This window comes from Mustelus asterias, chromosome 2 (assembly GCF_964213995.1).
Source record: "Mustelus asterias chromosome 2, sMusAst1.hap1.1, whole genome shotgun sequence".
In the NCBI taxonomy this organism is placed as follows: domain Eukaryota; kingdom Metazoa; phylum Chordata; class Chondrichthyes; order Carcharhiniformes; family Triakidae; genus Mustelus; species Mustelus asterias.
This window is the reverse complement of record NC_135802.1, coordinates 53747433-53766854: the sequence shown is the minus strand read 5'-3', so window position 1 is coordinate 53766854 and position 19422 is coordinate 53747433. Positions and strand designations below refer to the sequence as shown.

The following is a 19422-nucleotide window of genomic DNA, read 5'->3' as shown; positions in this document are numbered from 1 at the left end:
ATATGAAAAGGATGATCATTCAATCCACCATGGCCACTCCAATCAAACCTGGTGCAGTCACGCATGATTCAACTACCCTCTTAATCGAGAGACAAAAGAAAAAAGTCTCAGTTGCCAATTTAGAAACAAAACACCCCGAACATGTTTTTCTCTCTCCCTAAGACAATGATATAGAAAACATCGCAGCACAGCATCTATATTTAGCAATTGCTCATACGGATGACAATGGATCCTCTGAATTAGCATCTCACCTTTCGAATGGACCTACCTCACACTAAGTTGATCTTTCTCTGCACCCTATGACTGTAACACTACATTCTGTACTCTCTCGTTTTCTTCTCTATGAACGGTATGCTTTGTCTGTATAGCGCGCAAGAAACAATATTTTTCACTGTACCCTAATCATATGACAATAATAAATCAAATCAAATCACCTCTATCTGTAGCTTGCACCCTATCCCAATCCCTGTGAGGGTGTAACTGGTCATTAGTCTGCACTTCCACATCATGACCAAGAATTTCAACAAATCCATTTACCAATCTATTTGTGAAAGCCAGCACCATTGCACACTTGAAAAAAAACACTAAATGAAGAGCAGCTTGTGATATTTGTGTAAATTGTTAAAATTACAAGGATAATGGGCGGCACAGTGGTTAGCACTGCTGCCTCACAGGCCTAGCACTGCTGCCTCACAGCGCCAGGGACCCGGGTTCAATTCCCGGCTTGGGTCACTGTCTGCGTGGAGTTTGCACATTCTTCCCGTGTCTGCATGGGTTTCCTCCAGGTGCTCCAGTTTCCTCCCACAGTCCAAAGATGTGGGGTTAGGCAGATTGGCCATTCTAACTTGCCCCTTAGTGTCAGAGGGATGACTAGCTGGGGTAAATGCATAGGGTTATGAGGATAGGGCCTGGGTGGGATTGTGGTCAGTGCAGACTCGATGGGTCAAAGGGCCTCCTTCTGCACTCTATGATTCTATAATCATATATTTTTAACTCTCATAACACCAGGTTAAAGTCCAACAGGTTTATTTGGAATCATGAGCTTTCGGAGCGCCGCTCCTTCATCAGATGAGTGGCATCTCCACATTATATCTTTTTAAATCATGATCTTAATTGTTGGGTGTGTATAAAACTGAGGAATGGACAATAAGATATACAAATAACCAAAAAAAAGGCAAATAAAGCTTCAGGTAATTACTGCCTACTAACATTCTAAGAAACTGACACAGGACAATGAAAACAGACTCAAGTCAAAAATGAATGGGTATATTTTAGATGGAGAAGAAAATAGAGCAATGTAACAGGACAACAGGAAGATGAAAATTGCATGTGCAATTCCTGAAAAAGCAACCTAAATGGGCCAAACTTATCCACTTTCTTGTATTCTTTTTCCGTGCAATTTTCTGGCTGTCCAATCAATAGGTTTTGGGTCAGCTCACAGATAAAGATGTCACAATAGCTGCAGCTGATCCCATGATGAATGGCAATCTTAATTTTCTTTCGATCTTTGTAGCATGGGAAAACGGCTGATAATTGACAAAGTCAACAGCAATGTTTCATTCATATTGCCACTTAGATTTTCAAGTCAACTCTTCACGGAAAGAAAGAACAGCATCAAACGACTTCCACTTATATAACAGCGTTCACATCCTTGGGATACCCTGAAGTACTTCATGTCTCACACAATGCTTTTACAAGTATATTCACTGCGGTTATGTAGGAAAATATGGTAGCTAAGTTACGCCCAGCAAGGTCCCATAATGAGCAATAAGATTAATCTATTTCCCTAAAATCTGAAAGTATAGGGAGGCTATTTGGTTCATCACACCTAGAATCATGGAATCCTACAGTGCAGATGGAGGCCATTCAGCCCATCGAGTCTGCACCGACCACAATCCCACCCAGGCCCTATCCCAATAACCCCATGTATTTACCCTAGCTAGGTGTCAGGGGGTCTAAGGGACAATTTAGCATGGCCAATCCATCTAACTAGCACATCTTTGGATAGTGGGAGGAAAGTGGAGCACCCAGATGAAACCCATGCAGGGGAGAATGTGTAAACGCCACACAGACAGTGACCCAAGCCAGGAATCGAACCCGGATCCCTGAGACTGTCAGGCAGCAGTGCTAACCACTGTGCCGTACCTGTACTACCTCATTGAATGAGCAATCCAATTCATCTCATTCTTTCCCCATCGCCCTGTATTTTTCCTTTTAAATACATTTTCAACTCCTTTTAAAATTTGCTTCCATTACCCTTTCAAGCAACAAATCTAGATCTTGACAATTTGCTGGGCAAATATACATTATCCCTTCAATTGTTAGCTATTTCCACCCATTGCACGCACATTTATTTCCACATCCAAACATTTTAACATTCCCATTGTCTGAGACTTGATAAATAAAACCACCAATAATGAATATTCTTCAAGTCGTTATTCTCTACCTTTTTTTCTATTCTCGCAAGCCATCTTCCTATTTAACTACCTAACACTGCTTGCTTTTGTTCTCAGGTTGTACTGGAGATCAGTCCAATTGGGCTGCCTCCATGTGAGAAAGTTATTGGTAGTAGCACTGAACCATATCAAGATTTTTAGTTGTCCTTGTAATAAATACGATGCAATTTCCAACACATATGCAAAATGACAATCACTGGTGCATTGCAGACGTCATTTAAATATCTTGAAATCCTATTTTGACTTTACATAAATGAAATAGGAGGTAACATTCAGCTAATGTCAACAGAGCAGAAAGAGTTTCCGTTACTCCCCAGCTGCTGCATTGTCGGGTGACATTTGTCCATATGACAGTCACAGACGACTAGATTCTAATCAGTGATGAATCTTTGGCAGTTCTCCTATTAGCAGTGCTGACTCTCTGCTTCCCTCAGGGGCACGCACAGTCCTTAACAGACAAATATAGAACAAGCCCATTCATAATTGGCCTCAGAGTCTCCCTTGGAAACCAACAATTACAAAAGACTTTTGTTTGTGGGTTATTGGTACATACTAGAGATAAAAAATTTTAAACTGTGCAGTTTCATCTTTTGAAAAAGCAAATGAATCCAATATTAGCCAAAATGTCACACTGGAATTTTTTTAAAAACCATATTTGTCTCCCATCCTAGGGGCGGAATTTTCTGACTCTCTCTCCCACCCCCCCGCCCCGCCCCCATTGGGATTCTCTGGTCTAAGCAGCGACACACTCCTTGCCATGGGTTTCCCGACAGCACGGGGTGGCTTCAATGGGAATTCCCATTGACAGCGGCGGGACAGGAAAATCCCACCAGCAATGAATGACGCGCCCACCTCCAGCCACTGAGAAAAACGCTGAGGGAAGACCAGAGAATCTCGCCCTAGGTCTTTGAGATGCTACAAAATACTTAGCTTCCATAACCCAGAATCAATTATAGTTGCAACCTCATTTAACTTCCCCTGTCACCATGTAATTTTAGAGGCATAACAGCAGAATAATTAGCCTCCTTCTGTCCAACTGTTAACCATCATGACCACAGCAACTTTACTAATTAGGATGAACTGTAAAGCACCCACCATCATAGTAATATTTGCTATAAATGTGCTGGAAAGTCTGTCTTTATACAGCTTCATAATCCTTAACAAATAAAGGTCATTATGATTTTTGCTGCTATCCTATTAACTCAGCTCCTGTTACTCATTCCTCACTGAACTGCAATAACAGAGGCAAAAAATAAAAGTACACGACTGTGTATGATTTATGCATTGTTAATTATTTAGCAGAAATTGTAAACATGTTCAGCTCTCAACAGGAGTTGCAACCTTTCTTATTGAGCATTCAAGGCTCCTCAATGGCCTTGGTTGTTTACCAAGTGAATAATTGACCAAAGGTCCAGTATGTGTTACAGCAGATTTGGGTAAAGTACAGCCCACAGGCCGCCACATCCTGCCCCTGGGAGCCTTAATTCCAGCATGCGCCAAGTGCCAAATGCACTCGCGCAACTGCAGTTGGAACCTGCCCAATTGGCATCGGAGGCTGTGAAAACAACATGCTGATCTGGAGAACTTCAGGGAAAGAATTTCAAGACCAAGGTAGGCTGGGGTTAGCCAATGATCTGAAAGGCTGGAGGCCGGCTTCTTGGGAAATATGGCAGCCATGTTGAAGGCTGAAAACATGAGTGCGCACTGGAAACAGCACAATTTATCTATATATAGAAGACTAATTATTAGATTACTGAAGTTTTAATGTTGTTTTTGGTTTTACAATCATTTCAACTGTAATTGCAAAACTTCAACTTTTTTTACACTTTGGTTTTAATATTCTATGAAAAGTCATGTCACCTCTTACATAATTCTACTTCCCAATTTTTCTCATTCTCTCACTGAAGGTGCTCTTTCTTACTGACGCATGGCGCCATGGGTGCTCGCAGTCCAGGATTTGAACTGGCCAACTTCAGGTCTACATTGGCATCGCACTACATGGATACACGGACACCTTGGCTTATCTGGGAAAAGTCCACCCACTATCACCACAACCGGTGCAATCACAAAAAGATGTTTCAGCTTCCTTCAAAACCAAGCCCATATTAGAAGCAGAGAACGAACACAAGCAGATGAAATCCTAAGCCAGCAACTCATCCAAAGCTCAATCTGCAGCATCCTATCCTATTTGTAGTAGAACCTTCCATGCACAAATTGGCCTTAGCAGTCACTTCTTTACCCATCAGAACCCGACAAATTAGGGCAGGTGAGGAACATGATCATCTTTGCCTCGAAGGATAAACAAGAAGCATGGTAAATCCTGTCAACTTCTTAAATTATAAATTCTTATAGCTACATTTATAATGGTGGCAGAGATGTGGAACTTCAATTAATTGGGGAAATCAGAAATCTGGCATGGTTCTTGTTGCAAGAAGTCTCACAAAACCAGGTTAAAGTCCAACAGGTTTATTTGGTAGCACAAGCTTTTGGAATGTTGCTCTTTCCTCAGGTGAGTGAAGATTTGTGTTCACAAACAGGGCATACATAGACACAGACTCAATTTACAAGATAATGCTTGGAATGCGAGTCTTTACAGGTAATCAAGTCTACACGGTACAGGCAATGTGAATGGAGAGAGGGTTAAGCACAGGTTAAAGAGGTGTGTATTGTCTGCAAGCCCAGGCAAGTCACACAGATAGTGTGACATGAACCCAAGATCCCGATTGAGGCTGTCCTCATGTGTGCAGAACCTGGCTATCAGTTTCTGCTCAGCGATTCTGCGTTGTCGTGTGTCTTGGAGAACGCTTACCCGAAGATCAGAGGCTGAATGCCCGTGACTGTTGAAGTGTTCCCCAACAGAAAGAGAACACTCCTGCCTGGTGATTGTTGAGCGGTGTTCATTCATCCGTTGTCGTAGCATCTGCACGGTCTCCCCAATGTACCATGCCTCGGGACATCCTTTCCTGCAGCGCATCAGGTAGACAACGTTGGCTGAGTCACAAGAGTATGTATCGTGTACCTGGTGGATGGTGTTCTCACGTGAGAAAATGGCATCCATGTCGATGATCTAGCACGTCTTACAGAGGTTGCTGTGGCAGGGTTGCGTGGTGTCGTGGTCAAGGTTCTCCTGAAGGCTGGGTAGTTTGCTGCGGACAATGGTCTGTTTGAAGTTGTGCGGTTGTTTGAAGACAAGAAGTTGGGGTGGCCTTGGCGAGATGTTAGTCTTCATCGATGACATGTTAAAGGCTCCGGAGAAGATGTCGTAGCTTCTCTGCTCCGGGGAAGTACTGGATGACGAAGGGTACTCTGTCCGCCATGTCCCGTGTTTGTCTTCTGAGGAGGTCGGTGCGGTTTTTCGCTGTGGCGCGTCGGAACTGTCGATCGATGAGTCGAGCGCCATATCCTGTTCTTATGAGGGTGTCTTTCAGCATCCGAAAGTGTCAGTTGTGATCCTCCTCATCTGAGCAGATCCTCTGTATGAAGATGTTGGCATATTGAGGTGCGAATTTGGTCCCCATGGTCGTTGAAGGTGAAGACGTTGTGGTCCAGAATGAAAAGGATGAGTTGTAGAATTACATCTGGAGAATTGCATCTCCACATCATGGTTCTTATTAGCACAGAGAAAATTAATGGTCATTTTAGTAAAGGTAAGCAAATTCATGAAGGGTATTGATTAGGTAATCAGGAGTGAGGGTGGCAGAAGGATCAGTAACCAGAGGACACAGACCCGAGGTACTTAGCAAAAGCACCAGATTTCTTGCTCTACAATTCTGCTGGAGAACGAGGAACTGAAATATTGAAGTATGAATATTGCTACCTGCAGTGAATCTCAAGAAATGTTTGACAGAAGGTCTCAACAAACAATCTCAGTTTAACATTTTGAGATGGGCATCTCAGGGATTAGTAGTTCATGCACTTCCGAAAGTAAGACTTGTAATGGCATCTTCTCTTTCTTTCCAGAGGTGCAGCTAAGGTTTAGACTGTGAGAAGACCATAAGACATAGGGGCAGAAGTAGGCCATTCTGCTTCACTGTTCATTGAGATCATGAGTGTTCTCATGTGATAATCCACAATGATACTTTCCCTGCCTTATCCCCATAAACCCTTGATTCCCTTACTTTTGAAAAAACTCTCTCAGCCTTGAACATAGTTAACGACCCAGCCTCTACAGTCCTGCACTAAATAATTCCACGGATTCACTAACCGCAGAGAAGAAATTCCTCCCCATCTGTCTTAAATTGGTGATCCTTTACCACCAGGTTATGCCCTCTGGTTCTGGACTCTCCCACAAGGGGAAACAACCTCTTAGCTTCCACCCTCTCAAGCCCCCTGAAAATCCCAAATGTCTCAATAAGGTGAACCTTCTCTGGACTGCCTCCAATGCCGGTATATCTTTCCTTAGATAAGAGGACCAAAATTGTTCACAGTGTGTCCACGTGTGGTAGAATTAGTGCCTTGTATAATTTTAGCAAGACTTCCCTATTTTATACTCCATTCCCTTTGAAATGAAGGCCAATATTCCATTCTCTATTACATGCTGAACCTGCATGCTGGCTTTTTGTGGTTTATGCACAAGGACCCCAAATCTCTGTACTGCAGCTTTCTGTAATCTTTCTCCATTTAAAAAGGATGATAAATGTAATAGAAAGCAAAGTTTGTGATTTTAGATTAATATTCTATGTTTCCAGAAAATTGATAATTAGGAAAATGTTCTCCAACAGATGTGGAACAGATTTCAGATGGACTTGGGAACTTTTAAAATGTGGGGTTATTAAATTCCAGCTTTAGGAATGAGGGGTGAAGAAAAATACAGATCACTGCACTCCCCCACAAGATGGGGTAACTTCTTCTAAGATGCCTTTGGTTTTGCCACATTTTCTGTTTTCCTTGCTTTTTCCCCTTTGGCACCATACTGCAGATCACAATAAAGCAACATTTACATTGACAAAATTAAAGAAAAATACTGCGGATGTGGAAAACCTGAAAAAAAACTAAATGCTGGAAAAACGCAACAGGTCAGACAGCATCAGTGGAGAGAGAAAAAAACTGACACCAGATTTTGATGCAATTTTGAAGATGTAAAAAAATCAAATGCATTGATTTGTAGATGTGCGGGATAGGTGGATTGACTATTCTAAATTGACCCTAGTGTCAGGTGATTAGCAGGGTGAATGTGTTGTTACGGGAATAGGGCCTGGATGGGATTGTGGTCGGTGCAGACTTGATGGGCCGAATGGTCTCCTTCTGCACTATGGGGATTCCATGATTGATTCTTTGATTCTTCACATTAAGCCAAGAGGGCATGAATAAGAGGATGGCCAGGATTCGCCCAGAAAAAAAAAGTGCCCAATGGGTAGGAAAGTGGGAGATTTTCATGCCCGATTTTTAGGCACATTTAGTTCAATGAATCTCCAGCACACTGTGCTCCACAGAGCCCAAGAGGCCGGCAGCATAGTGCTGAGTGAGCCATTGCGCATGCACCAATCTCTGCACTGCCCCCCCACCCACCCCAATCGTCAGCCTCCCCAATGTTATCCCCAAATCCCTCTACCCCAATCGCTGGCCTATCCGACACCCCCCCAATCGCTGACCTACCTGATAGCCCCCCCAACAGGGGCCAGCCCCAATCGTCCCCATTCCCCCCCCCCCCCCCCCCCCCCCCATAATCAGCCTTGATCGCCCACTCCCTCCCTTCTCCACCGATTCCATTGCAGAATTGCAGCAGGTCCCCCTCACCACCACTGATCACCCCCTCCTCCCCCCCACCCCCTACCAGTAGGTCCCGTTCCCTTGGCACTGCCCAGTGCTCAGTGGGCAGTGCCAGGTAGCCCCCCTGACCAACAAGGGGGGATGGGGTGCCTCAATGGCCTCTGTTCCCAGGGTGAGCATGCCTGTGCTCCATTGGTGGGGAGCAGTTGTAAACCCCAGCACGGAGAGAGACACTAGCGGGCCAAGAGAATACCATCCTGGGCCCGCTAATCATTTGGAAATTCAGATTTCCATATGGTTATCAGCCCAGAGCTGATTTCTAGCTTGGGGCTGATCATGTGGGGAAGAAAGGGCTGGACGCCAGTCGTGAGTCCAGCTAGAGGCCCCCCGCTGATGTCTCCCGACTCGCTGCACTACTCGAGCAGCGTAGCGGGCTGGGAGAATCCAGGCCGATATGTTTGGAATCATTATTGTATCATTACAATGGTATATTAGTCTTAATGAAGGATTCATGTTTATTGGTACCAAAATGTATCTTTATTACATTAATGTGTTCAAGAGTTTATGGCTGCTCCCCCCTCCATGCAATTTTCTTACCCAGATGTGGCCCTCCAGCCAGAACCTTGCCCACTCGTGCACTACAATAACCAATTTCAGTTTGTGTTGGATACACAACAGTCTCAGGACCCCAGAGGCTGTGGGGAAAGGAAAAATAACCGATATTCTCAATCTCAATCACTGATGAAAGTGAATATGCATGTTGGGAGCAGACAGATTGGGCTGTGCTGTGGTAGACCCTGTGTCAAATAGTCTGCCAATGCTCAGTGCCAAAATATATATGTGACTCATAGCCAGCTGGGTGGGTTCCTGGAGGATAATTAGTACCTATGGAGCCACACCTCAATAACAAGGGAAAATTGGGAAAAAAAATTGAACAAGGAGTAAATACTTATGTCATCAGTCCTATAATTAAGTTGCAACTCTTACCTTAACATTATCTGGAAGAAGTCCCCCTGGGTGTTTATCCATATACTGACATAAATCTGTATGCTGGAACAAGGAGAAAAAGGAGAGACAATCGTTTTAGATTTATTAGCTATTTGGTCATTTCACTGTTTCAACGCATTTGAAATACAGTTTACGTCTGGCTTTCCTTGGCATTCAACTGGCTGTCATTCTTCAACTAAATGAGGCATATGCATTTATCAACATTTACAGGATCTTCAACTTGTATGCACTGTTTAAAAGGATCTGGTGGCTATCAAATAATCTGAAGTCATACAGTACAAAATTTTACTGTCCCGCCCGCCACGGGAATTGTAGCAGTCACACGGACCATGCAAAGATCCACTGACCTCGGGCTGGATTTTCCGGCCTTGGGGGACGAGCGCGGCGGGAAAATCCCGCCCACAGACTCGAAACATTAACTAGCTTTCTCTCTCCACAGATGCTGTCAGACCTCGAGTTTTTCCAGCATTTCCTGTTTTTTTTTAATTTGACTTCCAACCTCTGCAGTTAACCAAATAATCTTACCTCTACTCCACATCACTGAATCAGTTTATGAAATGGTTTGAAAGCAAAGAAGAATGTCCGAATACATGATTTTAAATTGCACACTTTGCATAATAATTAAACCTTGAAGTTTGCTAGAATGTCTTTTAATGAAAATGAGAATTGAAACAAAAACGACTGTTCACCCAAGAATGAACTGAGAGCAAGGGCACTGAATACCAGATTTGTACAACAGAAACCAGAAACGGAATGTCCCAATGAGCAACTGAACAATTTTATACGCGGCACTCCCTTTGAACCATTCTTGTTACATCCAGAAAAGATGCGTAATAATGAGAGAAAGAAGTCTATTGGAAGATACGCTCAACATTTTGTAATATTTGAATATATTTTTCTCATCTTTTAGTTTCTTACAGGAAATATTGTGGAATCAACAAAAACTACAAACAGGCCTCAATTCCAATTGAAACAATTGCTTATGTGAATGTGCAGTTACTAATCAGACAACATTAACGAAGACAACTGTAATGCAAAAGTTAACAACTTTACAATTTAAGAACAGATTCTCAAAAGGTAATTCTGGAAGGGGTTTTGTGACAGTTTGTGTCTCTTTTGGTGATAAAACCCAACCAAAATAAACTGAATTTCAGAAAGCTGACAGTATTCCAGAGAAGTGCAAATGCTTTTTCTACATTCGTCAAGAGGTGTTTTGTCAGTTCTATTTCGGGTAATTTTGGAATTTCCATGCTGGCAAATACATCTCAATTTCAAAAAATTGGGGGTGATTCTCCCAGCCCGTTGCATTGCTCTAGCCGTTTAGTGGGCTTCCCAATGAGCGCCACGGCCTCTGCCCGTCTCCAGGTATAGGGTTTCTGGAATATTAACATATTATAATAACAATTTAAATATTAGTAGGCCCAGGACTGAAGTCTCCTGGCCCACTAGGCTCTTCCCCCTCCCCCCACCAGGAGTGGTTCACTCCAGTGGGGTTTGCAACAGCTCCCCATTAGTGGGAAGCTGTTGCAAACCCCGCTGGAGTGAACTACTCCTGATGTGGAGATGCCGGCGTTGGACTAGGGTAAACACAGTAAGAGCTGGAAGGAGCGGCGCTCCGAAAGCTAATGGCATTTGCTACCAAATAAACCTGTTGGACTTTAACCTGGTGTTGTTAAACTCTTACTGTGAACTACTCCTGGCAGGGGGAGGGGAAGAGACCAGCAGGCCAGGAGACATCAGTCTTGGGCCTACTAATATTTAAATGGTTATAATATGTTAATATGCCAGAAATCCTATTCCTGGAGAATGGCAATGCCAGTCTGGGCTCCTGGCACTGCTCAAGAGGCAAAGTGGCAATGCCCAAGGGGCACCTTGACACTGCCCACCAGGCATCAGGCAGTGCCAAGGGGGAGGGCCCATGAGGGGGGGGGGGGGGGGGAAGAGACCCACTGCCTCTTTGCAGTCGGGATCAGTGGCAGAGGGAAGAGGCTGATCGGAGCTAGCCAACGGGGTTGGTGGAGGGAAGGGTGTCAGAGGGGTAGCGATGCGGGATCACGGGGTTGGCTGCATCAGACTGGCAGTGATTGGGAGGCCGGCAGTGCTGGTTTACTGTGCATGCACCGATCTCCTCGCTGACAGATCAGCACATGTGCAGTGCCCCACTCAGTCCTATGCTGCTGGCCTCTCCAGCAGGAATAGGCTGCACCCCCCCAGAGTGTGGGAGATTCATTTTGAAAATCCCGCTAAGAAAACCAGCGGGAGTTTCTCCAGCTTTTATGCAAATTCTGCACTTACAATTTTTGGGGGAAAATCCCAGCCTTGATCGACAAAGCTTGGCATGGAGAACAACCTCAGGTTTTTTAGGAATCTCTAGGATTTAAAATATAGATTTGGTATACTAGAATCATGTGGATTATATCCATACAAAAATGAGGTACAATTTAATTGCACAAAAGATACTTAAAAGAAGCTATTCCTTGGAACCAAAGTCACCCAAACACTAATCAAACGTTTTGGATTTTCCAAATGCACCATTTAGTTTCCTCTATGCAGTTAACACAGAATAAATAGCATTCATTTTAATTACTGCAAGAGTCACTAGTCGAGGGAGGTGGGCGTCCCCTTTGCTTTTTGGAAATTGGTTTCTGATTTTGCTATTAAAAATCTTCTTAAAATAACTTTAAAAAATATATGGTTTAGCTCAGATGAATTGGATCAGAACAAAAGGAAACTTTGTTATCTCAGATTCTTGAATGCTTCAGGTAATGGCAATTGTGACATGATATTTGACATTGGTACATTTTTGAACAGAACAATGGAAATCCATCTTCATAGAGTAATGGGCATGCTACCTCACAGCAATGATTTCACATGCATGAGATTGTGAAGTAACAGACGATAAAATTATTTCTTAAAAAATTATAAATACTCCAATTAGTGAGGGCTATTATTTCCATAATTACATGTCAGAAGCTAATGTAGAAAGAGTCCATTATACATGATTTGTTCTCTTAGCCACTGCATTAATGAGAAGGCAAACCATTTCTATTACACTTTTAAAAAACAAAAATAAATCAGGGCTTTGGTAAGTAGAAAAGGAATATTTCATACATTATCTTAACAACCTAATTATTTAATATTAATTATGTGAGATAATGTGTGTGTCTTCTAAAGGTTATCAATGAATTTCACTTCTATGCCATTCCATAAAATATTGCTAATTTGTCCTAAATTAGCTTGGGTCATTACCTTTCATGAAATGCTGCACCAGTATAATTCATCTTTACCAGTAGCATTAAGGAAACACAAAGGAACTGTTCATACATTGCAAACTGCAAGAGAGTTACCTTTGCTGGAGCTTGTGGAAAGACGGACAAAACGTAGGTTTTTCAATCATGAAAGGTGGTATTTAAGAGATCGTCTTAACAGACATATAACATTGCAAATTGCATATAAAAGGTACATCTCGAGATGACTTCAAATTAACTGTGACAATGGACAAGGTGCCACAGACTCCAACTAGTAAACGTCAAATTTATCACAAAGATTTTCCTTTCACAGTGGTTACATGAAAGAGACTTTTAGAGTGGACGTGTAAAAAGGAATAATTTTCCAAGCGAATAAATCTTCCAAGCAAATAAATTCACCCATAGAGATTCTCTCTATGCGCGTGAATTAAAATAGCATGAATTTTCACCTTCATGTGTAATCACCTTCTGAACTTGTGCAGAATTGTAAAGAGAGCAATATAATTAAAGGACGTCAGTTGCTATTCACGCTCACTCATTTTTCTAATGCATTTAGCCTTTTTCAATCTGCATGCATTCGAGTTTAAAGTAACTCCCTAGCTGAAACAATTACAATGGCATGCAGGCCTTCTACCCAGTTCTATGACTTCTCCCAATGTACACACAAGGTTAGGGGTCTTCTTTGCTCAGGTCAATGGGGTGCATTACTTATGTCACTTACATTGTGCTACATGATGGCAGCACTGCTGCTAAACTTGCCCACATCTGTTAGCACTGGCAGTTAACTCCAAACCATGTTTACTAGCTGCAAAATGTGGAATGGCGATCAGTAGTGACCTCCCTGAATCTCTCCCTCATGGTTGTTTTTAATACATCTCCCAATTAGGTTGAAGCTGGCTCCAACAGAGAGACTCAACCCATCAGCAACAGATGGTCCTGTCGTGTGTATGAAGGCCAGTGACAGCTCAAAACAGTCCATGTGTTCTAATAAGCTCTATTAAAACATAGACCCATCACACACTGTATTAGAGATAATTCACGAGGGACAGGCAGAATATAATTTTTCTTTCTTACACCTGCTTCCCTTCAACCCTGCAACTCTCCTAGACTTGACCAGCAAGACCTGCCTGTGCTTCACCATATGCTTCCTCTTCCAAATAACTATACACTTGCCACAAAATGTCTGCACGCGAAATGGTGCTTACTTAAAATATGTATGGTGATGGTTGCTACTACATTAACCATCCTCCCTGGACATATGCTGCAGAGCACTTGGGTTTTCCCTCACAATGTGAGCACTACAGTTGAGATATTATGAATACATTGTACACTTGGCAGTTATTATATTGTTATTATATGAACTATTAAGCACCTGTGCACAGTGGGTAAAGAGCACACAGGATAAATATATGCTTAATTTGGGGCATACCAGATGTCCAAACTCATCAACCCTCTCTCCCTATTCTCCACATCAATTTTACAGTTCCTTATCCTGCTGAAGTTAATAGCATATCCTCAGATGTTCAACCACATGTTCTGCTGGCTGCTCTCCAATTATGTGCTTTCAATTTTCCATTTTACACGAGTTGGAATTACAATTTGCGATTTGGCACAGAAATGAATTCACTTCGAGCTAGTAAAGTATTTTTGCATCTCTCATTGCTGACATTCAAACTTCCACATCAGTCTATTTCTTTTTAAAATCACTGTACATGTTCATTGTTGTTACTTTCCAATGATATTCTTACCCGCTGGTTTAGAAATTCAAAATTCAATCCAGATTTGTATAATGGTCAAACTAAAGAGTTTTGGTTTCTCCACATCATGACGCAAGAAGATTTCTACACCCGGTCAACAACGTAGATTTTCAATTTTGACAAGAAAGCAGCATGGTTTTTTTTAAAAGTCATTAAAAAAAAATTGATTAGCAGCTTGAGAAATTTGAAAAATGCTTACAGGTTTACTTTCTGTCACAGAGGTGCACAACATGAAAACAATCACGTCAATATTGGTCTTTTAAACTATTCAATAAGGAGAAAATGTTTCATTTTCTTCACCCAGAGAAGTGGGGGGTATTCCATTACGCTCATAACTTGCGCCTTGATGATGGTCAGGAGGTGAGTTACTCACCGCAGGATTCCTAGCCTTCAACCTGCTCTGGTAGCCACAGTATTTCTATGGCTAGTCCAGTTTTACCAATGGGGAGCCCCTGGAATGTTGAAAGTGGGGGGATTCAGTGAGGGTAATGCCATTATATGTCAAGGGGCAATGGTTAGATCCTCTCTTGTTGGAGATGGTCATTGCCTGACACCTAACTGTGAATGTTAGTTGCCATTTGTCAACCCAAGCCTGGATATTTTCCAGGTCTTGCTTCTTTTGTTCATGCACTGCTTCAGTATCTGGGGAGTCACAAATGATGCTGAACATGGTGGGAACATCCCCACTTCTGACCTTATGATAAAAGGGAGGTTGTTGATGAAGCAGCTGAAGATGGTTGGGCATAGGACTCTAGAATTCCTGCAGTGATGTCATGGAGCTAAGATGATCAACCTCCAATCACCACAACCATCTTTCTTTCTGCTAGGTATGACTTCAACCAGCAGAGATTCTCACTGACTTCTGTTTTGCTAGGGCTCCTTGATGCCATAGTTGGTCAAATCCTGCCTTGATGTCAAGGGCAGTCAATCTCACCTCATCTGGAATTTAGTTCTTTTGTCCAAGTTGAACCAAGGCTCTAAAGAGGTCAGGAACTGAATGAACCTGGCGGAACCCAAAGTTATGAACAAGTTATTGCTGAGTTAGTGCCGCTTAATAGAAATTGCAGGCGGTGATGCTCCCAGCTGGTGGTACAGGTCAAGTGTTTGGAAGGTGCCAGTGAAGAAGTCTTAGTGAGTTGCTACAGTGCATTTGGAGATAGTTTGTACACACTGCTACCACCATATACTAGTTCTGGATTCAGATGACAAACTCAGGAGGGAGAGATCAAAGTGACCAACTAGGACCAAAGCACCCAGCTGATTTCTGACTAACTCTGTCCCAGAGGGAAAGCACTCAGAATAATTCTGTCAAATATCCAGGCGAATCCATATAAATAGGTTAAAGGACAGAAAACAGAGTACACGAATAAACAGGTCATTTTCAGGTTGGCAGGCTGTAACTACCGGGGTACCACAAGGATCAGTGCTTTGGCCCCAGCTACTCACAACCTATATTAATGACTTGGTGCGAGGATAAATTGTAATATTTCCAACTTTACTGTTGACACAAAGCTAAGTTTGAACACGAGTTGCGAGGAGGACGCAAAGAGACTGCATGGGGATTTAAACAGGCTGACTGAATGGGCAAGAATATGACAGAGGGAATATAGGGAAAGTAAAAATACAGAATATTGCTTAAATGGTGAGAGATTGGAAATTGACCATGTCAAAAGTGATCTGGGTGTCCTTGTTTATGAGCAGTTGGAAGTTAACATTCTGGTGCAGCAAGCAATTAACACCACTTTCCTGCACTATACCTATACCCCTTGATATGTTGGCTTCTATCACAAAAGGATTTGAGTACAGGGACAGTGACCTTGCTGCAACTGTACATAGCCTTGGTGAGACCACAACTTGGGGCATTGTACACAGTTTTGATCCCCTTACCTGAGAATATTACTTGATAGAGAGGGAGTGCAGCAAAGGTTCGCCAGACTGATTTCTGGGATGGCAGGATTGTCCTTTCAGGAGAGATTGAGGCAACGGAGCTTGTAGTCTCGAGTTAAGAATGAGAGGTGATCTTATTGAAACATACAAAATTCTTACAGGACTCAACAGGGTAGCAAGGATGTTTCCCCTTGCTGGAGAGGTTGAGAATCAAGGGGAATAATCTCGAAATAAGGGACAGGCCACTGAGATGAGGGGGAATTTTTTCCTTCAGAGGGTGGTAAATCTTTGGAATTCTCTACCTCAGAGATGTAAAGGCTCAGTCATTGACTGTGTTCAAGACAGAGGCCAACAGATTTTTAATATAAAAAATGGCATCAAGGGATATAGGTATAGTGCAGGAAAGTGGTGTTGAGGTAGATCTGCCATGGTCTTCTTGAATTGTACATGATCCAAATGGGCTTTTCTTGCTGCTATTTCCCATGCTCTTATGTGGATGAAAGGCTCGGTGTAGATCAAATACTGGCTAGATACTTAATATCTCTGATGTACTTCTCTCCCAAAACAAGACAACAAAATTAGATTCCAACATCAAAATGAGTCCCAAATCCAAAAGCTGCAGACTTCATGATTCCCTGTATGAAACCTCTGAGAACCTAAGGGGAGAAACAGACAACAGACCAGCCCCCCCCCCCCAAAATGGTGGGTCACATTCAGAAATACGCATATGTTGTTGTATAGGCAGCCACCCAAGGTGATGCAGAACTATTAGGTTGGTCAACTTGGGTCAGCAATGAATTAAAAGCAGACAGATATGACCCAGGCTTGTAACCCATACTAAAGAGGGAGAATGGTCACCAGCTTTTCCAAGTGTCATGGATTCTAAGTAAATAGCAGGGCAATTATCACACTGTACTTGGAAAGATATATCTGTATGATCACAGTGCAGGATATTCCAGAACACCCTTTTGTACCCCATGGTTAACTCATTGATGTGCCTTTATTCAGGGACGACTGATAGAAAGCACCTGAAGCCCCGAAACTCATTGAAGCTTCGAGCTATCTGACATTCCCTAGTCTGATCAGGCAGCTGCTTCCACAAAGCTCTTCCTGATCACCCTCAGGGTCAAAGGTGGCCATCTAAAAAGGCATAGGCTCTGCTGTAATGCACCTTTCCTCACCCCCACCCAACAAACACCTGCAGGAATGAGGATTAACAGAGTTGCTCCTTTCCGAGCCCAATCCAGTCAAAATACTTTTTTTTTAAATTCATTTGTCACTGACTTGGCAGTCACTGACTGGCCCATCCCTAGTTGCCCTTGAACAGAGTGGCTTGCTAGACCATTTCAGAGCAGTTGAGAGTCAACCACATTGCTGTGGGCCAGACAAGAGTCGGCAGATTTCCTTCCCTAAAAAGACATTCATGAACCAGATAGGTTTCACCGACAATGGTTTCATGGTCATCAGTAGATTCTTAATTCCAAATATTTTTTATTAAATTCAAATTCCACCAAAGGGGAGGCAATGGCCTAGTGGTATTATCATTAGATTACTGATCCAGAAACTCAGCTAATGTTCTGGGGACCTGGGTTCGAATCCCGCCACGGCAGATGGTGGAATTTGAACTCAATAAAAAAAAATCTAGAATTAAGAATCCACTGATGTCCATGAAACCATTGTCGATTGTCAGAAAAACCCATCTGGTTCACTAATGTCTTTTGGGGAAGAATATCTGTCGTCCTGACTTGGTCTGGCGTACATGCAACTCCAGAGCCACAGCAATGTGGTTGACTCTCAACTGCCCTTGCGCAACCAGGGATGGGCAATAAATGCTGGCCAGCCAGCAACGCCCATGTCTCATGAATGAATTAAGAATTAAAAAGAATTACCTGCCGTGGTGGGATTTGAACAGTGAGATCAGGTGAGTTTCTGGGTTAATAGTCTAGCGATAATACCACTAGGCCATCACCTCCCCTTGGCTGAAACCATTCACATAAATGATCAGATTGAGGAGATTCTTGAAGAGCTGGCAAGATTGGGATATGGACCATGAGAAGTCAATTTCCCTGGCGCCCCGAATGAAAGATCCAGACCTTGATTATCCGTTTCATTATACTTTAATTCTGACCAGAATTCTCAAGAATTGGAACCACTTCTTGCAGGATCTTTTTTAAACTATTTATTCTTGTGTCGTGGGTGGGCATCACTGGCAAGTCGAACATTTATCCCCCATTCTGAGTTTCCCTCAAGACGTTGGTGATGTGGCATCTTTTAAAATGCTGTTTATGTGGTGACAACACTCCCACATAGCTATTGAGTATGTGGTGTTGAAGAGGACATGGTGGTGCTAGCATACTTGGAATTACAGAAAGAACCTGGATTCTCTGACAGTTCTTGATCTCTGAAATTGATGTTTGAACTTGCAGCGAGTCTGAATGAGGTCAGTCTATCTTAGTTGCTGGTGGCACTTGAGCTGTCTGCTATTTTCACCTATAAGTGCTGAATCAAATTCAATAGTCAAAGTTCACCTTCCACTGAAGAGGGGCAGGATGATTTTAAATGACATCACTGCATTTCAGGAGTTTTTCAAAATACTTTTATAATCACAAAAATATGCTCACATAAACATTAAATTGAACAGTTCAAAAAAATTAAATGGGACACGGAGTCAATAGTTTGCAAACAGAAGGTTTCACAACAAAGAGAAACCTGCTGGGTTTTATATATAAAAGAGTATTATGAAAAAGGAAATGAATAAAATTTAAAAATAGTCCCTTTAGAATTGTCATCCAATGTCACATTAGGATACATCGGGTTAGAATATGTTCCAATTGTTCTTTTAGTCTTGACAAAGGCCTCCAGGTTATCTCACTGTCCCAGTTCTGAAATACTTTTTTTTGTAAAGTAACAATTAATGCCTTTACCTGTGGCATTATAGCATCAGAGTCATTATTCCATGAAGAAATTATGGGTCAGATCTAAACCTGTGGCCACCCAATTTCCTACACAAATCTACTTCAAACCGAGTTGCCCCCCATCATTCTGTTTAACCGGCTTCTGCTGCCATTTAGAAGTCCCAAATGGATTAACAGCCTGAAGCCTATGAATGGGCTACAGAACCTTCCAACTTTATTCCCATCACAGAAACCAATAATGTGGAAGCACTTCCAATGAAACCAAAAAAGTGCTATTTGGCTTCTGGCAATTACATCACATGGCTGTTAGCCTGCGACGTCACAATGAAAATAGAGATTGTTGCAGCTTTTTCTCTGTGTTAGCTTTTCATTCATCCGTTAGAATGCACATATCATTCAAGCCCCATCAGTTCTACTCACTGTTGGAATTTTCTTTCCTTCC

At 42.5% G+C, this 19422-nt stretch overlaps 1 protein-coding gene across 2 annotated transcripts in view; it reads right to left on the bottom strand.

The window, feature by feature from the left end:
* cdk14 (cyclin dependent kinase 14) overlaps positions 1 to 19422 on the bottom strand; it is a 570262-nt gene that overhangs the window by 324585 nt on the left and 226255 nt on the right. For both annotated transcript variants that reach the window (XM_078235399.1, XM_078235409.1), the window contains one exon: positions 9153 to 9215. In XM_078235399.1, the coding sequence (XP_078091525.1) occupies positions 9153 to 9215 (63 nt within the window). The remainder of the gene's footprint in view (positions 1 to 9152; positions 9216 to 19422) is intronic.